Genomic DNA, 15,788 nt, shown 5'->3' with positions numbered 1-15,788 from the left:
ACATTACAAGAACAAGTGGACAGATGGACGGAGGGATTTATAAACTGAGTCTAAAATGTTTCTGTATCGATCAGTTTACAAAACAAATACACAAGGTATCAGTATATACCCATATTAAAACCTTCCATTGATGTATAAAAATGCTAGAAAAGACAATTATTTTTTGTTTTATTTCCTTCATGTTCTTAATTTAATCATAAGGTCTTTGCTCTTGAAACATTTAAATATAAAATTCTCATGTGTACAATGACTCCTTGAATACATAGGCAATAAAAATAAGTCCAACATATACTTGTTTTAAGTACATGTGTAATTGCTGCTTAGTATTACACATATCCGAGATTTTCTAACAAAAGCTGCCGTTAAAACAAGTGCATAGTCTTACAGTGTATGGGTGTGTGTGTATACTTACTTCCATAATTTTCCCAGCGATTTACTCAATTCGGAATTCTGTAAATGTGGATGCTGTTGAGACATGACACGTCTAGCCGCCTGAGCCCATACCATAAAAGCGTTCATTGGCCGTTTGATGTGCTCCTTCTTGCGATCCGAGGGTTGCCTGTAAAAATACCAACGCACCAAGCAAAACAAAAAAACAAGAGAGGAATCAAAATAATGTCAGATGAACAAGTGTGCTTGCACAGATACTTGTAATTTTTATTGTCTGTCCGTCCGATCGTCTGCCTGCCGGTCTTTTTTTAAGTTGTTCACATTCTTTTGCGAGTCTTAAACAAATTATTTAAATTTTAAATAAACGAGCAAAAAACTGCAACAACATCAGCTGTACTGCTGTGTTGTTAAGGGGGTGGTTGGTTGGGTGGCTCAGGCCCAAAGCCCAATGTTGTAATGTTAACAACTGCTCTTGAACACGTTAACTGTTTGCTTATGACTTTTTCATTCGCTTTTTGTGACTTCTTGTTTCGCAATTTCCCTACATAAAAAGTGAAAGCATGTTGGTCATAGTGGTTTGCTATGGTTCATCGATAAATACATCGATATTTACAAAAATACCCATACTACTCGTTTCAGGCAAAAATAGTTTCCAATTCGGCATCATTCAGTATATTGGAGTGGAGTAGAAATTTAGTTTTTTGTATTAGTTCAGGGTACATATCCATCCATCACCATGGATTCTACTAGAAATTTACGCAAATAAACTTAGTTTAGAGGTCATATGTACAAAATTTAAAGAACGAAATCCATGCCAAATCAGGCAAAATTTGAGCTTTTTGAGGCAGTAGAAGACTGATGGGAACTATATTAGCTTCTACACCGATTTGGAACATACTTACCACGGATGTTGGAAGTTATAACGGAACACTATGAAAAAGTATTTCAGGCAAATCCGACAACATTTGTGGCTTCCAGGGGTTCAAGATCTTAAATCGGGAAATCGATATATATGAGAGATATATCATATTATTGACCGATTTGCATTGTATTTGACACGGCAGTTAGTGTCGTAACAGAACACTAAGTGCAAATAAACTTAGGCAAATGTACAAAATTTAAAGAACAAAATCTATTCCAAATAAGCCAAAATGTAAGCTTATTGTGCCGTACATTTCATCCACAAATAGGTTTATATGAGAGCTATATTAGCTTCTAGACCGATTTGCAACATGCTTACCACGGATGTTGGAAGTCCTAATAGAACAATATCTACAAAGTTTCATCTAAATCGGACAATATTTTCGGCTTCGAAGGGTTCAGGATCTTAAATCGTGAAATCGACATATATGAGAGGTATATCATGTTATTAACTGATTTGCATTGTATTTGACACGACAGTTGGTGTCGTAACAGAACACTATGTGCTAAGATTTCAGCCAAATCGACTTTAATTGAATGATCGGATGTGGACACACTTTGGGGAAAAGTCGTTGTAAAATATGTTAGCAATCCAAATCATAAGTTAGAATGAAAATCGAATCAAAAATGCCTTCGTAAATCCTGCCTTCGTTCCTGCCCGCTCCAAACGAAAAAAAATAAAAGTCGCATTCCCCGAAACCAGAAGGAATGTTGCACACTTTTTCGTAGAAACTTTTGAGCATTCTCCAGCTAAAAAAATCGTAATCGGGCTCATATAAAGATTTGGCAGCTCGGACAAATTTTCGATATACCGAGGTGACCAACATTATGGGCCTGCCAAGGGGGGTTTGGAACACCAAGAGCCTTGAAATCGCAATGCAAACAATCTCGTTAACACCTCAGCTCCATCCTCTATCCGTTCCCAAGCTACAGATTTGATTAATAGTTTTTGTCGATTCCATCCCACTATGTAACTATTGGGAGACAACCGTGGTCTATAAAGTACCTATGTGCATTTGTTTGCACCCTAAGATGGAGAATAGCTACACGCAGGGAAATTAGTCTGCTGATATCAGCCAACACTGTCTGCTGATATTAAATAAAAAAGTAGAAGGGTGCTAAGTTCGGCCGGGCCGAATGTTGGGAACCACCCCCATGGATTCTGCTAAAAATTTATACAAAATAAATTTAGTTGAAGAGCATAATTTTATTCACATACCAAACTTCTGTCAAACTAGCAAAAATTAAAGCTTCTAGGAGCCTAACATGGGAGCTATATCAGGTCATAGACTGATTTGGACCGTACTTGGCACAGTTTTTGGAAGCCGTAACAGAACACCGCATGCAAAATTTCAGCCAAATCGGACAAAAATTGCGGTTTGTAAGGACTTAAAAAGTCAAATCGGGAGATCGGTTAATATGGATGCTATATTACGTTATAGACCGATTTGGACTGTACTTGGCACTTCTTGGAAGTCATAGCAGAACACTATGTGCAAAATTTCAGCCAAATCTGACAATAATTGAGGCTTTCAAGGGCTCAAGAAAACAAATCGGGAGATCGGTTTATATGGGTGCTATATCAGATTCTTGACCGATTTGGACAGCAAAAGGCATAGTTGTTGGAAGTCATAACATACCGCTATGTGCAAAATTTCAGAAAAATCAAACAAAATTTGCGGCTTCCAGAGTCTGCAGAAGACAAATCGGGTGATCGGTTTATATGGGAGCTATATCAGATTCTTGACCGTTTTGGACGGTACTGGGCACAGTTGTTGGAAGTCATAACAGAACACTATGTGCGAAATTTCAGCCAAATCCGACAATAATTGAGGCTTCCAGGGGCTCAAGAAATCAAATCGGGAGATCGGTTTATATGGGAGCTATATCAAGTTCATGACCGATTTGGACGGTACTTGTCACAGTTGTTGAAAATCATAACAGACAAAAACTAGTGCTTGTAAGGGCCCAAGCAGTCAGATCGGGAGATCGGCGTATATGGGAGCTATATCTAAATCTGAACCGATGTGGTCCATTTGCAATCCCCAACGACATACATAAATAAGATGTATCTATGCAAGATGTCAGGCGGCTAGCCCTATGTGTTCGACCGCTATCGTGATTTCGACAGACGGACATGGCTGGATGAACTCAAAATGGTTTATATGGGTGCTATATCAGGTTCTTGACCGATTTGGATGGAACTTGGCACAGTTGTTTAAAGTCATAACAGACAAATAGTGTTTGTAAGGGCTCAAAAAGTCAAATCGGGAGATCGGCGTATATGGGAGCTATATCTAAATCTGAACCGATATGACCCATTTGCAATCCCCAACGACCTACATAAATAAAATGTATCTGTGCAAAATTTCAGGCGGCTAGCCCTATGTGTTCGACCACTATCGTGATTTCGACAGGCGGAGCGACGGACATGGCTGAATCGACTCACAATGTCCAGTCGATAAAGAACATATATACATTCTTTATGGGGTCCCAGATCAATATTTCGGAGTGTTATTAACAGAATGACTAGGTTAGCATATCCCAATCTTATGGCGGTGGGTATAAAAATCTATTATTTCTAGCATTTACTGTTTTGGCAATGGAGGGCATTGAGCTCCGATTAGGAATTTTTTTTAGATACTTAGTTTCGTCGGTAAAGCCTTGAAGTCTGCAAACCTAATTTGGTTTGAAAAGTCTTCTAACCTAAGACGAAACGCATAGTGCACAGTAGGAGAAAATCGAAAAAATTGTATGATCCGAATCATAATGGAATAAACACTGAAGACAAAAGCAGACAACATTATTTAAAATTTCTGCCAATCGAATAAGGATTGCGCCTTTTAGGGGCTCAAAAAGTAAAAATGGGAGATCGTTTTATAGGGGAGCTGTATTAGGCTATAGACCGATTCAGACCATATTTGACACGTATGTTAAAGTTCACGGGAGAAGCCGTTGCTTTAACCATTTCAACTTTCGAAGAAATATTTTTACCCGTTCTTACACTACATATTTTTATACCCTCTACCATAGGATGGGGGGTATACTTATTTCGTCATTCTGTTTGTAACTACTCGAAATATTTGTCTGAGGCCCCATAAAGTAAACATATACTTGATCGTCGTGACATTTTATGTCGATCTAGCCATGTCCGTCCGTCCGTCCGTCTGTCTGTCGAAGCACGCTAACTTTCAAAAGAGTAAAGCTAGCCGCTTGATATTTTGCACAAATACTTCTTATTAGTGTAGGTCGGTTGGGATTGTAAATGGACTATATCGATCTATGTTTTGATATAGCTGTCATATAAACCGATCTTGGATCTTGACTTCTTGAGCCTCTAGAGTGCGCAATTCTTGTCGGATTGGAATGAAATTTTGCACGACGTGTTTTGTTATGATATCCAACAACTGTGGCAAGTATGGTTCAAATCGGTCCATAACCTGATATAGCTGTTATATAAACAGATCTGGGGATTTGTTGAGCTTCTAAAGGGCGCAATTCCTATCCGATTTGGCTGAAATTTTGCATGACGTATTTTATTATGACTTTCAACAACTGTGCCAAATAAGGTTCAAATCGGTTCATAATCTAATATAGCTGCCATATAAACCGATCTGAGATATTGACTTCTTGAGCCTCTAGAGGTTGCAATTATTATCCGATTTGCCTGAAATTTTGTACGACGGAAGCTCTCATGACCATCAACATACGTGTTTATTATGGTCTGAATCGGTCTATATCCCGATACAGCTCCCATATAAATCGATCTCTCTATTTTACTTCCCCCAAAGGGGGCAATTCTACGAAAGGAAATTTTCGTTTCGCTCATTATAAAAGGCGCTGCTTGGATTTGGTTCAGCAAGTTATTTTTAAATATAAAGGCTTTGCTATTCAATTCATTGGAAAATGCAGAAACAAAATTTCAACGAATTTGATACCTTCATAGCGTATCTCTATTTCGTCATCACTACGCTCCAATTTGAGTGTTTACTTTCGCAATACAGCCGTGCAAGCCAACAATCATTCGTGCGCCTAAAATGTCCCCGCAGGGAGTGGGAAACTGGGGGAGCTGTAGGAGCAACAAAAAAGTTCTCGGAAAGTTGCTTTGTTGAAATGCTGCTCGCTGCTACGAATGGGCGAATACACAAAACGTCAAACAAAGTTCATTGTTTGTATATAATTAATTTTGGTTTTTGCTACTTTTCCACGTTGTTGATTTCAGGCAACACCTATGCAAAGTAATGGAGGGCAGTGGAGCATTTCATAAATGCACTCATACACCCCATAAACTTTAACAAAAAATAAAAGACAAAAACTGTTGGCATTAACAAAAAAAACGAAAATTAAAAATGCATTTTAATTGAGTTGTAAATAAGAAAGCTAAATTAAATTTGTTTTTTTTTTTCAGAAATTACATATTAATAGCGGATGTAAAGGCAATTTTTAATAATTAGTTATATTATATTTAATAAATATTTATTAAGTGAAACAAATGCTGCGGATAACTGAGTAGGTTAAAAAAATTCAGATTAGCAGAGCAGTCGTGGAGGTTCTATACCAGCCAGAGGCCGAATTTTGTAAGAGTTTGAATTCAGATCACCACAATAATATTGGGTTGTCCAAAAAGTAATTGCGGATTTTTTAAAAGAAAGTAAATGCATTTTTAATAAAACTTAGAATGAACTTTAATCAAATATACTTTTTTTACACTTTTTTTCTAAAGCAAGCTAAAAGTAACAGCTGATAACTGACAAAAGAAAGAATGCAATTGCAGAGTCACAAGCTGTGAAAAAATTTGTCAACGCCGACTATATGAAAAATCCGCAATTACTTTTTGGGCAACCCAATATAACCTAACCCTAGGTTGATACAGAATGCGTCGTATGTCTTCAATCCAATACGCATTACTGAAACTAGATCATTGATTTTTTTATACCCTCCACCATAGGATGGGGGTATACTTATTTCGTCAACTCCTCCTTAAAGCATTTCTATTCTTGATCGTCATGACATTTTAAAGCGATCTAGCCATGTCCGTCCGTCTGCGCTCTGTCTGTCTGTCGAAAGCTAACTTTCGAAGGCGTGAAGCTATCCAAATGCAATTTTCTTGCAAATTTTGACCATGATTCAAGTTTAAGCTCAATGATAAGCGGCCTCCTTTTATTGCCGAGTCCGAACGGCGTGCCGCAGTGCGACACCTCTTTTTGAGAGAAGTTTTACAAGTCATAGTACCTCACAAATGTTGCCAGCATTAGGAGGGGAAAACCATCGCTCAAAATTTTTTCTGATGGTCTCGCCAGGATTCGAACCCAGGCGTTCAGCGCCATAGGCGAACATGCAAACCTCTGCGCTACGGTGGCCTCCTGTGAGTGAAGCTATCCGATCTTGGATCTTAATTTCTTGAGCCACTAGAGGGCGCAATTCTCACCCGATTTGGCTAAAATTAATATGTTAAGGTGTTTTAATATGTTTTCCAACAACTGTGCCAAGTATGGTTGAAATCGGCCTATAGCCTAATATAGCTGTCATAAAAACCGATCTGCGGTCTTGACTTCTTGAGCCTCTAGAGGGCGCAAGTCCTATCCGAGTTGGTTGAAATTATGCACAAATACTTTTTATTAGTGTAGGTCGGTTAGGATTGTAAATGGGCCATATCGCTCCATGTTTTGATATAGCTGCCATATAAACCGATCTTGGATCTTAACTTCTTGAGCCACTAGAAGGCGCAATTCTTACCCGATTTTGGTTAAAATTTAGCATGAGGTGTTTTGATATGATTTCCAACAACTGTGCCAAGTATGTTTAAATCAGTCTATAAACTAATATAGCTGTCATATAAACCGATCTGGGGTGTTCACTTCTTTAGCCTCTAGAGGGCGCAATTCCGATTAGGCTGAAATTTTGTGTAACGTGGTTGGTTATGATTTTCAACAACTGTGCTAAGTATGGTCCAAATCGGCCCACAACCTGATATAGCTGCCATATAAATCGATCTTTAATCTTGATAGTGTTCTGTTATTACTTCCAATAGCTGTAAAAAGTTCGGTCTAAATCGGTCTATAACCTTATATAGCTCCCATATAAATCGATCTGCTGATTTGACTTGTTGAGCCCTTACAAGCCGCAATTTTTGTCTGATTTCTGTTATGACTCACCTGCTGTGCTAAGTACGGTACAAATAGGTCTATAACCTGAAATCGTTCTGGGATCTTGACTTCTTGAGCCTCTGAAAGCAGCAATTTTTTCCGATTTGGCTGAAATTCAGCATTAGGTGTTCTGTTACAACTTTCAAGAGTTGTGCCAAGTACGTTCTAAATCGGTCTATAACGTGTTATAGCTCCCATATAAACCGATCTCACCATTTGACTTCTTGAGCCCTTACAAGCCGAAGTTTATGTCTACGTTTCCTCACCACTCACCACACTTTCTCGCACCACGTTTCCTCAATAAGACGATTTCGATATCTGACAAGGTCAAATACTTAGGTGTGATCTTAGACAGGAAACTGAATTGAAAGTGTCACATTTAGGAGCGTACTGAGAAGGCTCACAGATGTTGGGCACGAATGTCGTATTAAACGCAGATGCCTGCCATCACGGCCCAAACCTGCGAGGCCCAAGGCCCAAGAGTGAATACAATGCGTCTACTGAAGCCCCCACATGTGGTAACCAGCACATGAGTACCAATTAGATTCCACGTATTTGGACGTGTTCACCTCCTTGATTAGGAGCGGAGCACTCCTAAAACTCCTTCCGATCTATGGGTCACGGCACCCGGTTGAAAACGCAACTCCACGCCGAACTTATGCTCTACCCTCGATTTGGGTACCAACCACAGCCGCCACGTTGCTCCCTACTGGGGCCTCACCATTGCAAGGCTGGAACCGAAGTTGCAGGAGCTCCTGACACCCGTGGTACCAGATTAAATTCTCTGGTCAGACTTCGTAGCCCTAAAAGACTACTACCAGTAGAACCCCAAATAGTACCGGACTGGTCACCTGGATGAAATGAATCGCCCTAAGCCGACCTCAAGCCAGCATACAAAAGTATGCATCAAACATAAAACAGGACACAAACACAAACAGGACACGGCAGCCCTCACAAGCTACGCCACACATATCTGAATCAGCATGGGACTCAGAAGGGCCGAAAGGGTCTTGCATAAGGCACACGACTGGGCTTGACCCAGACGTCCTCAATGTTAACCCAGAGAAAACTGAAATATGCCTGTTCACGAGGATGACGAAGGTGGGCCACATTTTCTCAATAAAACGATTTCGATATCTGATAACGTCAAATACTTAGGAGTGATCTTGGGTGGGAGACTTAATTGGAAGTGTCACATTTAGGAGCGTATTGAGAAGGCTCACAGATGTTGGGCACTATGTAGAGGGGCCGTAGGCTCGAAATGAGGCCTGCATTCGAGGATAGTCCACTGGCTCTACAGGAGCCAATACTTACTTACGCCCCAGTAGTTTGATGGAATGTTATGGAGAAAAAGTGCAACATAAGAACCATACAACAGGTTCAGAAAACATGTTGTCTTGGCATAGGCGAAGCGATGAGGACCTCGCCCACTAGGGCACTGGAAACTATTTTAGATATCCGACCCATTGATAAAAAAATTAGGTGTGAGGCAGCCACTGCGGCTATAGGACTTAAGGCGATGGGAGATAGATTGAGGATGGAAGCAGCTATTACCATCACGGTATTATAGAGGCGACGATAGGAAACCTGGAAGGAAGGGAAGAGGTTTCCGATCGGATACTTAAGATGAACCTTGAGGTCGAGTGCAAAGCACTGCTGCCAGCGGCATAGTCTTAGATTGACAGAACCCTAGTATTGCCATCTGGAAGATCATGTTACACGGATGGATCAAAGCTAGAGGACAGAGTGGGCCTGGGGGTCTACATTGAGAACCCAGGGACTGAGATCTGTTTTAGACTGCCTGACCATAAAACGGTTCTGCAGGCGGAGATCCGGGCGATCACGGAATGCGTGAAGTGGTGTGGTGCTAACGCGAGGACGTCGAGTTTGAACATCTTTACCGACAGTAAAATTGCCATAAAGGCAATAACAACCAGGACGGTAAGGTCACGAACAGTCATGCAGTGTAAGAAGGAGATTAACGTCTTCTCTGAGGATGGCAAAATTCGCATCGTTTGGATGTCGGGCCATAACGGAATAAGGGGAATGAAAGGGCAGACGATTTGGGGGTGAATGCCAGAGAACTGCCGTCAATAAACTTGGTTAACCCGAAGCCTTTCGGGTCGACGTAGTCCGAGTTAAGGGAGTGGGCGACGAATGCGCATGCAACATTGTGGAACAGCGAAACCTTCGGTAGGACGGCGAAAATCCTATGGGGGAATCCAGATCATGAGAAGACGAAGCTATTACTGAAAGGAAGCAAAAAGTAGGTTAGTATAGCTATTGGTATCATAACGGGACACATACGAGCTCACTTATGTAAAATCGGTGCGGCAAGTGATATCATGTGTAGGGCATGCGGGGAAGATGATGAGGCGTTGGAGCATTTCCTTTGTCATTACTCGGCTTTTGCGTCTAACAGATACCGGCACTTAGATGGGGATACAACACCAGACATGAACCAACTTAGGGGAGTGGTATTGAAAACAATTAAGAATTTTGTAAGTAACACGGAATTCCTAACTTAAATTTTTTTATACCCCCCACCGAAGAATGGGGTATATTCATTTAGTCATTCCGTTTGCAACACATCGAAATATTCATTTCCGACCCTATAAAGTATCTGTATTCCTAATTAGCGTAAAAATCTAAGACAATCTTGCCATGTCCGTCCGTCTATTGAAATCACGCTACAGTCTTTAAAAATAGAGATATCGAGCTGCAACTTTGCACTTTTTTTTTGTCCATAAGCAGATTGAGTTCGAAGATGGGCTATATCGGACTATATCTTGACATAGCCCCCATATAGACCGATCCGCCGATTTAGGGTCTTACGCCCATAAAAGCCACATTTTTTATCCGATTTCGCTGAAATTTGGGACAGTGAGTTGTGTTAGGCCCTTCGACATCCTTCGACAATTTGGCTCAGATCGGTCCAGATTTGGATATAGCTGCCATATAGACCGATCCTCCGATTTATGGTCTAAGGCCCATAAAAGCCACATTTTTTATCCGATTTCGCTGAAATTTGAGACAGTGAGTTGTGTTGGGCACTTCGACATATTTCTTCAATTTGGTCCAGATCGGTTCAGATTTGGATATAGCTGTCATATAGACCGTTTTCTTGATTTGTGGTTTTGGACCCATAAAATGCTCATTTATTGTCCGATGTCGTCGAAATTTGGGACAGTGAGTTAAGTTAAGCCCCTTGACATACTTCTGCAGTATCGCACAGATCGGTCCAGATTTAGATAAAGCTGCCATATAGACCGATATCTAGGTTTTAGGTTTTGGGGCCATATATTGTCCGAGAAATTTGAAACAGTGAGTTGTGTTATGCCCTTCGACATTTTTTTTTTTTAATTTGGCCCAAATCGGTCCAGATTTGTATATAGCTGCCATATAGACCGATCTCTCGATTTAAGGTCTTTCGCTCATAAAAGGCGCATTCATTGCCCGATTTCGCTGAAATTTGGGACAGTGAGTTGTGTTAGGCCTTTCAACATCATTCTTCAATTTGGCTCAGATCGGTCCCGATTTGTATATAGTTGCAATATACACCGATTTCTCGATTTAAGGTCTTGGCCCCATAAAAAACGCATTTATAATCCGATTTCACTGAAATTTGACACAGTGACTTATGTTAGGCACGACATCCGTGTCGTTTATAGTTTAAATCGGTTTATTTTTAGATATAGCTTCTAAAAAGATCAGTATTTTGTTATACACAATTGAATAATGACTTGTACTTATTAGTAATTGGTCCAAATCGGAACATATTTATACTCTACACCACTACTGTGGTACAGGGTATTTTAACTTAGTGTATTAGTTTGTAACACCTAAAAGGAAGAGAGATAGACCCATTGATAAGTATACCGATCGATCTAGAATCACTTTCTGTCTGTCTGTCTATCCGTCCGTCTGTCTGTCCTTCGTCCGATTTGCAGAAATAATGCAATAAAATGGTCATTTGTCAACTGATTCTCTCGAAATTTTGCAGGAAGGATTTTTTTATGACTCTCGACATTACTGGTAGAAATATTTCAGATTTAGATATAGCTCTTATATATATATATATATATATATATATATATATATATATATATATATATATATATATATATATATATATATATATATATATATATATATATATATATATATATATATATATATGTAAAATGGATACTTTCGGGACAATTTTTCTGTATAATGTATGTTTCGAGGACATTTGTATACTTTGGGGACTGTCCCCAAAATTTCCGTCTATATTATGGATGTTTTGAGGACACCGATACATTGGGGACACTTTTTGCTTTACGATTTTATGACTTTTTCTAGATTCTCCATAATTTTTATCACTAAAATAACACTTATTTCTCATATATACTCTTGTTTTCTATAAAAAATAAGTGGTTTTTTAATTTTATTTTTGCTCATCGTGTTGCCAGAATGGTATCGTGTAAAACAGCAACCTACAAAATCAACCCTGTTGTTTCAATGTTACCACCTCAGGGTGGTAGTTCAGAGTATTGCCGCAATGTCGCCAAAGTCACTCAGATTTAATATTGGATTAGTTCGTGTACTCGCCGCAATTAAAACAGAGCGCTGTAATGAATTCGGCTATTTTAGTGCCACGACATCTACTTTTTACGGGGGTAAATTTTTTTTGGGCTCATTGTAACTATAACATAGAAAGCAGCATCGCTCTGTATATACAAGTCATAGTGTGTTTGCTTGTCTGTTTGTTCGAAACTCGAAAACGACCAAACCGATGTTCTTGAAATTTCCACAGATTGGTTAAAATGGTCTGGAAGGAATAATAGGCTATATAAATTTTTGATATTGAGGTCGGGTCGGGGCCTTCCCCTTACCCTAAAAATAACCACCGAAATTAAAAGTGGATCGATTGTAATAATATTGGACTCAAATTAACGGTATTTGGGAGTAGAAAATAAAACATATAAAAAATTTAAACTAATTCGAATGGGGCTAGCCCCACCACAATAACCCCAAACGCACATATACACCGATCAAGGCAACATACAATGGGATAGAACCGAAAAAAATAGTAGTAAATAATTGAATTTTAAAGACCAATCTGCTCGAAATTTTTTTTTTGGGGAAACCCATAATACCAATTTTGGGCAGAGATAGTTTCCAAATCGGCATTTTGTAGTAAATTTTCTGTGAAGGTTACAAATATGGTCAAGCCAATTCGAATGGGACTCGCCCCTCCACAAAAACCTTGAACGAACATATAGACCGATCGAGGCAACATACAGCGGGATAGAACCGAAAAAAAAAATAGTAGAAAACATGCCCTATGAAAACAGATAGAGACAATTTTTATACCCTCCACCATAAGATGGGGCGTATACTAATTTCGTCATTCTGTTTATAACTACTCGAAATATTCGTCTGAGACCCCATAAAGTATATATATTATTGATCGTCGTGACATTTTATGTCGATCTAGCCATGTCCGTCCGTCCGTCCGCTCCATAGCCTGTTATAGCTGCCATATAAACCGATCTTGGGTCTTGACTTCTTGAGCCTCTAGAGTGCGCAATTCTTATCCGATTGAAATGAAATTTCGCACGACGTGTTTTGTTATTATATCCAACAACAGTGCCAAGTATGGTTCAAATCGGTCCATAACCTGATATAGCTGTCATATAAACAGATCTGGGGATTTGACTTCTTGAGCTTCTAGAGGGCGCAATTCCTATCCGATTTGGCTGAAATTTTGCATGACGTATTTTATTTTTACGTTCAACAACTGTGTCAAATTAGGTTCAAATCGGTTCATAACCTGATATAGCTGCCATATAAACCGATCAGGGATCTTGACTTCTTGACCCCTAGAGGTCGCAATTATTATCCGATATGCCTGAAATTTTGTACGATGGATCCTCTCATGACCATCAACTAACGTGTTTATTATGGTCTGAATCGGTCTATAGCCCGATACAGATCCCATATAAATCGTTCTCTCTATTTTACTTCGTGAGCCCCAATGGGCGCAATTCTTATACGAATTGGCTGAAATTTTACACAGGTCTCCAACATATAATTTAATTGTGGTCCGAACCGGACCATATCTTGATATCGTTCTAATAGCAGAGCAACTCTTTTCTTATATACTTTTTTGCCTAAGAAGAGATGCCGGGAAAAGAACTCGATAAATGCGATCCATGGTGGAGGGTATATAAGATTCGGCCCGGCCGAACTTAGCACGCTTTTATTTTAATTTTGAAATGGTCAAGGCCCTGTGTAGTGTAAGCGTTTCGCCGCAAGATCCTTAAGTTGGTCACCTCGGAATTAAGAAAAATTGTTCCGGCTGCCAAATCATCATTTGTGATCCGACTTCTAAAATTCTTTTTTTGCTGAATAGCGCTGAAAAATTCTAAGAAAAAAAAAACAAATAAAGATATCTTAATAATTCTGTTTGATATTTACAGATATAAGTGTATTTAAAAGACCAAAATTAAATAAGTTTTTACAGAGCTAAGATAGTTTCCAAATCGGCATTTTTTTTGGAAAATTTTCTGTAGAGGCTTCAAATATGGTTTCGTGTAAAAAATTGTTTGCATGGGTTCAGGGGACATAGGAAATAAAACAAGTAAAAAGGCGTGGATACCCACCAACTCGGGTATATATGTAAACCACCTTTCATCAAAATTCGGTGCAAATTGCATACCTTATGCCCCATAGCAGCTATATCAATATATATTCCGATTTGGACCTGATAAATACTAATAAGCAAAAGTTATTGTTCAATTGTATATAACAAAATCTTGGTCTTTTTAGTAGTTATATCTAAAAATAAACCGATCTGAACTATATACGACACGGATGTCGAAAAGCATAACATAAGTCAGTATGTAAAATTTCAGTGCAATCGGATTAAAAATGCGCCTTTTATGGGGCCAAGGCTTTAAATCGAGAGATCGGTCTATATGGCAGCTATATGCAAATCTTGATCGATCTAGACCAAATTGCAGAAATATGTGGAGGGGCTTAACTTAACTCTTTGTCCCAACATCGGACAACATCCCGGCAACATCGGACAATAAGTGCGCTTTTTATGGCCCTAAAACCTAAAACCGAGAGATCGGTCTATATGGCAGCTATATCCAAATCTGGACCGATCTAAGCCAAATTGACAAAGGACGTTGAAGGGTCTAACACAACTCACTGTCCCAAATTTCAGCAAAATCGAATAACAAATGTGGCTTTTAGCGGCCTACGACCCTAAATTGGAGGATCGGTCTATATGGCAGTCATATCCAAATCTGAACCGATCTGAGCCATATTAACGGAGGATGTCGAAGGGCGTAAGATAACCCACTGTCCCAAATTTCAGCAAAATCAGATAATAAATGTGGCTTTTATGGGCCTATGACCCTAAATCGAAGGATCGGTCTATATGGCAGCTATATCCAAATCTGAACCCATCTGGGCCAAATTGACGAAGGACGTTGAAGGATCTAACACAACTCACTGTCCCAAATTTCAGTAAAATCGGATAATAAATGTGGCTTTTAGAGGCCTAAGACCCTAAATTGGAGGATCGGTCTATATGGCAGCTATATCCAAATCTGAACCGATTTGAGCCATTTTTGAGATTCGAAAACGACCGAACCGATTTTCTTTAATTTTCCGCAGATTGTGTTGGATGGTCTGGAAGGAATAATAGGCTACATAAATTTTTGATATCGGAAGCGGGTCGGAATCTTTCCCCAAAAATAACTACCCTAAATTAAAAGTGGATCGATTGTAATAATATTGGACTCAAATTAACGGTATTTGGGAGTAGAAAATGAAACTTGTAGCGGGGATTGGGGTTTTTGGGCGCCAATTACATAAAATATGTAATAATTCCTTCCGAAATGATAAAATGTGTGGGTTAATGATGAAACGTTACAATTCTGCTTTATTTAGATGGACGCTATATGTAACATGAATGTTGCCTGTACAAAGAGAATGACCGTTATGTATGCATTATATATAAAATATGCCTAACAACACGAATGATGCAATCATTGGTACAGCCAAGCAAACGACGCGAAAAGCGACCGCGGATGCCTGTGCTGTACCAACAACCGTACCACAGCACAACACGAACGAGGCAGCATAATGAAACGGCGCGAGAAGCAACCGCGGATCATTAGTGCTGTCTGTTCGTTTGGCCGTTTGTCAACCAAATATATATGTAACAACATCAAGCAATAACAACAACCAACGGTACGCGAAGCACCACGGAGGTTTTGTGTTACTATTGCTTGCTTGTCACCTTACCCACTGACCTGTACAAAGAGAATG

At 39.4% G+C, this 15,788-nt stretch overlaps 1 protein-coding gene across 1 annotated transcript in view; it reads right to left on the bottom strand.

The window, feature by feature from the left end:
* The window catches only part of LOC106083315 (uncharacterized), a 153,155-nt gene that overhangs the window by 9,038 nt on the left and 128,329 nt on the right, over positions 1 to 15,788 (bottom strand). The window contains exon 2 of the mRNA XM_013246252.2: positions 413 to 559. Within this exon, the coding sequence (XP_013101706.2) occupies positions 413 to 559 (147 nt within the window). The remainder of the gene's footprint in view (positions 1 to 412; positions 560 to 15,788) is intronic.

Source organism: Stomoxys calcitrans, chromosome 2, assembly GCF_963082655.1.
Source record: "Stomoxys calcitrans chromosome 2, idStoCalc2.1, whole genome shotgun sequence".
Taxonomy (NCBI): domain Eukaryota; kingdom Metazoa; phylum Arthropoda; class Insecta; order Diptera; family Muscidae; genus Stomoxys; species Stomoxys calcitrans.
This window is presented reverse-complemented; position numbering and strand designations above follow the sequence as displayed.